Genomic DNA, 8,661 nt, shown 5'->3' on the forward strand with positions numbered 1-8,661 from the left:
TGCAAACCCTTTTTGACGTATTGCATGACACTATATGCGATAAAGCACTGGAGCAGCGACGTATTTGCTTTTGATTTCGTATTTTCTTTGACAAGGGCGACGGACGATTGACATGCTCTATCTGCATTTTATTTTGTAATCGACTATAACAATTGTGGTTCGAACGATGTCAGGTGGATGTCAGCATAATAAAGAACAGTCAACAGACCCAGTAAAATCTGCTCCTATTTCCATGACAAAAAAATAATTATCTATGCACATCAAAATTTGATGTTGTATATGTGACCACGCTGCTTAAAAAATAAAAAACAACTACTTACTTTTAATTAGTCATAATACTATTATGTTTAATAATAAAAAATCATACTTAATTCATACTTAATAACGTCTGCAAGAAGTTAGATCTCGTATTACACGATGACCACTTAAACAAATTTTAGCTAATTCATATTATTATGTATCTATAGCAACAGAGAAAACAATACAAGTAAAACCGCAGTAACAATTATTAATATCGTTAATCAAACAAGAAAACACCGACATGCGTACTGTATCACTTATTGGGTCGGTATTGGTTCTCGGAAACTCGCGTCCACTATGACAAGTAACTGTTACTTCATGTAAAAAAGGATAACTTATTTATTGATAATAATCTCGAAAGATTCCGCTGTTTTGTCGAGCATTGCTTGCACGCAGTGTGGTGCAATGGTATAAGTTTATTTGTAGCGTAAAAGATGCTGATTTAAATTTCGATAAAGTTCGTAAATGATTTGTTACTCTAAATATTTTTTTCTTGTGAACTTATTTACTTTTCATTTAATTTCTTATAATTTTGAGGAATTTCCTTTCAAAAGACAGAGAGTCATTACTGCATTTAATATACCTAAACTTTTTATTTTATCATACATATGTTGTAATATTTATACAGTATTTTAAAAGTCACCTTAATTATTGATATTCTAGTAAGTATAAGAAGTAAATTGAAGTCAGCAATTACAGTAGGTACCTTTCTAATAGGAGTGGCAAAACATTGTACTTTCAAGTTCAACCAGATAAAAAAATATGCAAAATATAAAAAAAAAATATCTTCAACAGAACTGGACAAAAAAGAAATTCTATATCTCGTTAATTAATAATTCATTAATATTATGAATATTGAAGATAATGATTTTAATTACAGCGCCATCTATTGTTAAAAAGCCTGCATTATATAGGAAACCAGATTAATATTTAATATGAAAACATAATATTATTTCTACAATACTTTTAGTATTTTAATTGATGTGTTTTAGTTTCCTATAATAAGTGATTCCATGTTTAAATAATTGACAGACGGTATTTTGAACAGTAACTTTTTTATTTGAAAGTTTTAACATGTTTAATCTATTCATACGTTTGCGTCTGTGATTAATAAATGCCTACTAAGAACGTATCTTATTTTATATTCCTACGGTTTTAGTCGCGCAACTTTTAAAAAGAGCTAACAATAAATGAAATCCCAGTGAAAATAAATAGTAAAAACATGCATACAAGTATATTACATTTTAAGCGCCACGTAAATACATAGAATATATTTAAAATGGAAATACCAGTAACGCCTGCGCAGTTCACATGATCATACAAGTACAAAACAAAATGATTACAAGGATCTTAGAAGGTTTATGTTTATGGTATCATTTAACATGTTTATTATTACAATTTTCAGCCAGAGTCAGCAAAGATCACAGACGTAATAAGTACTTTGAACCTACAATATAATAAGTGCTGAAAAACGGCCCGTAAAAAGGCGCCAAAATCCATGAGAACGTGTCGCGTATCACAATAAAATTATCACATTATGTAAATATTATCTCAGTAGTGACGGAATGCCATCTTTAGCTGAAAGTACAACGAAGCGGACGCGAGTCGCGAGCCAGTTACACCAAAAATCTATACGGAATTTATTCTAGTTTTGGAACGTGTATAGGATGTATGTGTGTTACGTGTGAATGGGAAATACGAAGGAGTAATAAATGGCATGGCCACAGAAGATACAACTGCTCTATCTGTTGAGGATCAAAGATTGTAACGGTTGACGCGACTTGGATGATTTAAGGTGAGATTTGGTTTGTAAATAATAAATACATATTGGATGAATTATTAAAAAAGTTAAATAAATCTATATTTATCAAAGTCAAATTTATGAAAGTTGATGGAAAATTATCATAGTACAAGCGAGCATTTTCCGTCGGATGAAGTGTCTGTTCCTCTTCCATAAAATAATAAAAAATAAACAAGTTCGCTGAAATTTTTAATGTAAATAGATTATAATTTCCTTACGTTTGGAGCAGAGCTGTAGCAAGGCGACAGAAAAAGCTGTAGCTAGTTGGGATTACATGAACTACGATAGCATATTTCTTTAAAATATCTGCGATCTATAAGTATCGCTGCTACATAAAATTCGCTATATTGAATGGTAGTTTAGAAACGTTCAAAAATAAAACTAATTTGTAGAATACCAAAATGTAAGCGAAAGCGACTGATTAAAAAAAAAATGATAAAGCACTTTTCATTGAGTTTGACATTCCCCAAACTTGAAGGGTAATAAAATTAGCACAATACATTAGTTTAGTTAAACAAGCGACGACAATGATTATAAAAGATGCTAACATTGAGAACAAAATTTTCGCGGAAGGAGAGATCAAACATACGTAGGTACTTAAAATATTTTAGAATTATCTTTATAATATATCTACCGCACCGGTTGGAAGAAGACTTTAGATGCATAATACACAAAACATAAAATTAAAAAAGATTTACGTTTAATTGAAAAAAAAGTAACAATTTTTACGCAGTAAGTTACGGACTATATGGTCTATTATTTGTTCTTACAATAAAATTAAGAAGATGACAGCTTAGATAAGATAACTACGTCGAAACATATTTATACATCAATTATTATTATGTACACGTTTCCTTTTTTATGTTACCATAGTCCATGATAGCATAATCATAGACTGTACATATATAATTACAAATTATTTGAGTACAATATAACAAAAAAACAATATCAGTTTCACTAATATATCCTAGGTCATTCAACTGAAAAACTGTTTCCTTAGGAAAACATTTTTTCTAGATTTTCTACCTAGACGCTATATCAATGACTGTTAAGTTTTGATGTTATATTTACCTTACAATTAGCGGGTGCTATATAATATATAGGTATAATATATCAACGACACTGACTCAAGAAACTTCCAACTTAAAAATTACATAATAGTAATAATGTATGATAATTATGTATGATTTGGCAATGCTCCAATGTGCATAATAATGCTAAAATGTACACCTAAAACAATTATGAATTACGTTGAATTTCATTGCAATTTACCTTTTCTGTCCGCTGCTAAGTTTAACTTTAAATGCATACTTACTGCATTGATGTCACGATATAAAATTTCAAAAATCTTGTAAAAAAAGTTACACAGAGATTGTCAAAGATTATAATATAGCCCCAGAGTTGTTATCTTTTGAAAGGCAATAGAAGAACTCTCTTATTCAAAAGCATCATAAAAAATCGAAAATATAAATAATATAAAAGGTTAAATTTCCAGACTGACCGTGCAATGCTATCAACGTACCTCTGGCTCCTGTTATGCTATGCTCAATATGCGAATTCCGATCTCCTGCAAGACTATGAAGAGATCAGCATCAGCCTGCTAACTCCACCAGTGGACGCGATCTCTATGGCCCTTCCTAATGACCTGGGCAGAGACAAGAAATCCGGCTGCCTGTGTCGAGGCAGTAAGAATAAAGATGTGATTGTGTGCTTTGGCAACTACGAATGCAAGAAAACTCCTTTGGTACGTATCTATTAAAAACAAGAACATAATTTGGGAATTCTGAACACCTAAGTACATCCTAAAGTTTCCAATCTCGTTACATGTTATCTGAATACTGAAACATCAAGAATTGCAAACAAAATCCAAAATTTCACTAAAGGTAATTAAATGTTTTCTATCTAGTTAGATGCCGTTTAATAAACGGACTGATTGCAATCTCGGGAACTACTGATCCGACTTGAATAATTCTTTCGGTGTTAGATAGTCCATTTATCGAGGAAGGCTAAAGGCTATATATCATTATGCTAAGACCACCAGGAGCGGAGCCACGCGGGTGAGACCGCGAAACGCAGATAGTTAGAAATAATTATTAACATGGCATCTTTAATGAAGCACACACACACACATACACACACAAGTTTACACAAAAAATTCATTTACAGCATGACAACTTGATATGACTCATCATAAAACCCAGTATAGTTGCATTTATCTTCCTATAGAATTTCTAGTACAATATTTGGAAAATTTACTGTGATGAAGTAAACTTCGCTAAATGTTATCAAATGTGAGAAAACATCAATAATCTATGTAATCTCGGTGTTTATATGAACAACATAGGGCGCGTATTCATGTGCTGTATGTATTTAGTCAATTACAAGTTAATGTACAACAACAATAATTATTTTCTTAGAAATATTCTCGATAGTACACGAACTATACATATACTTATATATCGCGTCTATGATATTATTGCTATGAAAGTGAAAAGGCAAATAAGATAATGATATTAATATGCCTTTTAATGTTGTTGTCTCGTATTTTGTAGTCATGTTTGCAACAATCATATTTTGTCTGTCCAAAATCTTTGTAACCCTGCAATCTGCTCTCCAGACACAGATAGAGACACTAGCTAAATTACTGACTCGAATTAGGTAGATACATATTATTATGTTACTCTATTTTCTTAAACTCTATCCATATCCGTAATACATAAAAATATAAAGAAAAAATGTGTTTGAAAGCCGTTCGTTCGTTTATTTGCATTGTCTGTATATTCATTGCGGATATTGTTAATATTACAATATCATACCTAAATATTAATAAATAATAAGCAAAAAGACATAATTTTTATTTGACCCAAATTTGACCCATGCCGGGTCTGATCTCAATATTAGAAAATATATATTATAAATTATTTCGTGTAATCCGTTGTCACGACGCGGACGTAGGTACTTAAATGGCTTTAATGGCACAAGTTTTAAGAATTTCTAATTTTTATAAACGTGAATAATATACGCATATCATAATTATAATATAAACAGGTAAAAGGACAAAACATCTTTATTCTTATCGCTACATAAATAATGAAATATCAATCAACATTAAATTTAAAAAACAAAACAAACTAACATTGTTATCTTGAAATCTACGGTGCCTACTGATATTGGGTAGAAACGGATGTATAATGTTTCATGTTTCAATAACATTCACCTCTACAATATTTGAGTATGTCATACAAGTTTTGTTAGTTAAATCTTTATAAATAAACCTTGACACTTAATTGGCACAGATGATGAAACAAAAATTTGAAAACATCTTCGCCGTCTTCGATACATTTAATAATATTTTAAATTACCTTCCTATGCTATAATAGTGCCACGTGTTTTTTACAGTTCAACCAAATCTAACTCTACCAAAGTTAAACTATTAACGTGTTTATCTCGTTTGCCTTTGATAAACATCTTACTAAAATAATTATACGTACAGAGTATCAAAATACAAACACTACGTATTTTATTGTCTATTGAGAGTACTTGTACAATCGCAATTGCCTCCAGCAAACTATAAGCTTATCATAACACAAATTCCGAGGGTTAACCTGTGAATGAATCAATTGCAACACAATCTTGTATATACAGTACTTAAATGTCATTATGTTTTATTATTTTACCAAATAAGAATAAAATAAATGCGTTTGTTATAAAACAAAATATAAACAGACCCAAAGATATTTATTCTATACCTCTGCGCAAAACTTGCATGGTCATTGCCTTATAAAATATAGCTAAAATACATATTTTTCATGCCGTCTTCTTATCTGTTTTACTTTCTATTTCAGGTTAATTTGCGAACGGCCACGGAGTTGATTATAAGAACAACGATTATATCTGAAATATTAATCGGAGATCTAGATACGTATTTCAACTTGAAGGTCTTAAGACTAGATGGTAACAGTAGACTGCATAGTTTAGAACCAGGCTTATTCAGAAACTTATCTAGTCTGGAACAACTGTCTATTTCGTATAATACTCAACTGCATTCGATTCATGAAGGCACATTTGAAGGATTGATAAAACTCCACAATCTTACTTTAATAAATAATGGGTTTAAAAACATTGCTGCGTTAACTCCAGCATTTAAACCGGCAATTCTGCCAAATTTAAAAGCGTTGGATCTCTCCGAAAATGCTTTTGGAGAATTTTCAGAATCCGCTTTTCATCCCATGGAGGGAACATTACTGAAGAAACTTGATATTAATTTATGCAGGCTGGATTTTATTCATCCCAATAGTTTTTCAAAACTAAAAATGTTGACTGAACTGCGTATTGGCGAAAATGACTTGTACTCACAGACAATTATAAAATTCCTAATTAGTATGAAAGAAGATAACATTAACCTATCATATCTTGACTTATCGAGTATGGGATTCAGAAAACGACCACCAGAAGATTTAATGAAAGTTATTGCAAATTCATCAATCACGAGACTGAGTTTAGCGGACAACCAATTCGAAGTTATTGACGACAATGATTTTCCATACATGCCAAACATAGAGATTATGGATTTAAGAAGAATTTTGGCCATGTCGGTCGGACATGATGCTTTCCACCCCAGTAAGTTTCCTCGATTACGAATACTTTTACTGAGTGGAAATAATTTACCTGGCATTCATTTGAAGCATATATCTAATCAACAGCTCCTACTGCTAGATTTGTCATCAAACAAGGGACTAGATTCGAGACCAATGTACTACGAAATTGATCGAGGAGTCTTTAGTGAATGCAAGGAGTTGCGATTCCTTAATCTAGCATTTAATAGAATGAAACATATATTTAATCATACATTTATCGGGCTTAGCAACTTGAGAATCCTCAATATGGAGAATGGTACGATTTTTCACATCGGAAACGGAACATTTAAGCCAATGAAACACTTGGAGTACCTTAATTTAAAGAACAATCCATTGACTGCAAATGAAAATCTTACAAGTGCCAAATTCGAGGGTTTGAACGAATTGAAAGTACTGATCATGAAGAATTGTGGTATAAAACGATTCAACGACGATGATAACATTTTCGAAATGATGCCAAAGTTAACGCATTTAATTCTCTCTGATAACCAATTATTTTATATCACACCAACTTTATTAAAACCACTAAAACTTTTAAAAGTTTTGGACTTGAGTGAAAATTTGTTTGTGTCGTGGTGGCAGCCCCTATTTTTAGCCTCCGGAGTGCAGCCTAAAAAGTTATATCTAATGAATAACAAAATAACGCATTTCACTTTGAGTATGATCGAAGACATCAACTATTTATTAGAAAAGAATGGCAACGTTACAGTGGAAATCGATCTTGCTGATAATTTATTCGTTTGTGATTGCAATTCAATGTACAAGACCTACATGTGGCTACAAGTGAACGGTTCTCTCATATTGAAGCAATACTTTGCCAATTCCAATATAGTATGTAGCAGCCCTGATGTTTGGGAAGACCGCAGAGTCGCCGACTATATTGCTTCTATAAAGAGTCTTCGTTGTTTAGTTTACCAAAATATTTCCAATATCATGTTGCTAGTTTGGACAGCACCATCATTAGTTACAATTGCTCTCCTTTTATTCATAATAATAGTATTGTATAAATATAGAATTTATATAAGATACTGGTTATTTTTAGCGAAAGTTGCGTTAGGTCGTAAATTTATAAAGAAATCCCTCCAAGCGAAAGAACCGAAAGGATACAAATACGACGCGTTTGTGTCATATTGCAACGACGACAGAGACTTTGTTTTAGAAATGATATCCCAGTTAGAATCAACACCGCCTTATTTGAAATTATGTATTTACGAAAGAGATTTTGAAATAGGTTCTTTTATATCTGAATCTATATTAGGTAGCATTAATGAAAGTAGGTATATAATTTTGATAATAAGTAATAGTTTTGCTAAATCCCAATGGTGTAGGTGGGAAACGCATTTGGCTGAATACCATAGATTATTTCTAGATGATGGTACGCCTTATGACCCCGTAGTGTTGATAAAGAAAGGTGAGGTCGACAGCAAATACCTCACAACTACCTTAAAGTATTTATTAAAAACGAAGATATATCACTCATGGGATGAAGAAAACCCTGAAGAATTTTTCAAGAAACTAAGAAACGTGTTGGTTAAAAATAAATGATTCGTAAAAAGATGTCTTTTATTTAATCGCACTGGAAAATCCCGGGCACTTATTACGCGACTTTCGCCTCTCTCAGGTAAATAAGTCGATAAATGGTGATTTCGTTTGCTCAGTGAAAGTGCTCACAGATATAATTCGCACCGGTTTCTTAACCTGCACTTATTTCACAGTGTATAATAATTATTATTAAGTGAAAAAGCATTCAAGTATATTGCACCAGATATGTATAGTAACTAAATAGTGCGAATGTTACACAAAAATCACACGAAAATCACCACGGTTATATAACCGTGGTGACTTTACAGTGTATGTATATAGGTACACTCGTCACAAAAGTGTCTGCATTTAAATGTGTGCATGAAAATAATATTTTTGCGT

General features: G+C 31.8%; 1 protein-coding gene across 1 annotated transcript; it reads left to right on the forward strand.

Annotated features, from left to right (window-relative positions):
• Window positions 1-1,794: 1,794 nt before the first annotated feature.
• Window positions 1,795-8,287, forward strand: LOC149480795 (toll-like receptor 2 type-2). The gene is made up of 3 exons (XM_089705734.1): window positions 1,795-2,095; window positions 3,597-3,845; window positions 5,947-8,287. Exons 2-3 carry the CDS (start codon window positions 3,609-3,611, stop codon window positions 8,281-8,283), a joined length of 2,574 nt encoding a protein of 857 aa, XP_089561860.1. The 5' UTR covers window positions 1,795-2,095; window positions 3,597-3,608; the 3' UTR covers window positions 8,284-8,287.
• The last annotated feature ends 374 nt before the right edge of the window (window positions 8,288-8,661 follow it).

Source organism: Colias philodice, chromosome 17 (genome assembly GCF_061535455.1).
Source record: "Colias philodice isolate Cphi_HAF_F1 chromosome 17, ilColPhil1 Martin Lab GWU primary, whole genome shotgun sequence".
Lineage (NCBI taxonomy): Eukaryota > Metazoa > Arthropoda > Insecta > Lepidoptera > Pieridae > Colias > Colias philodice.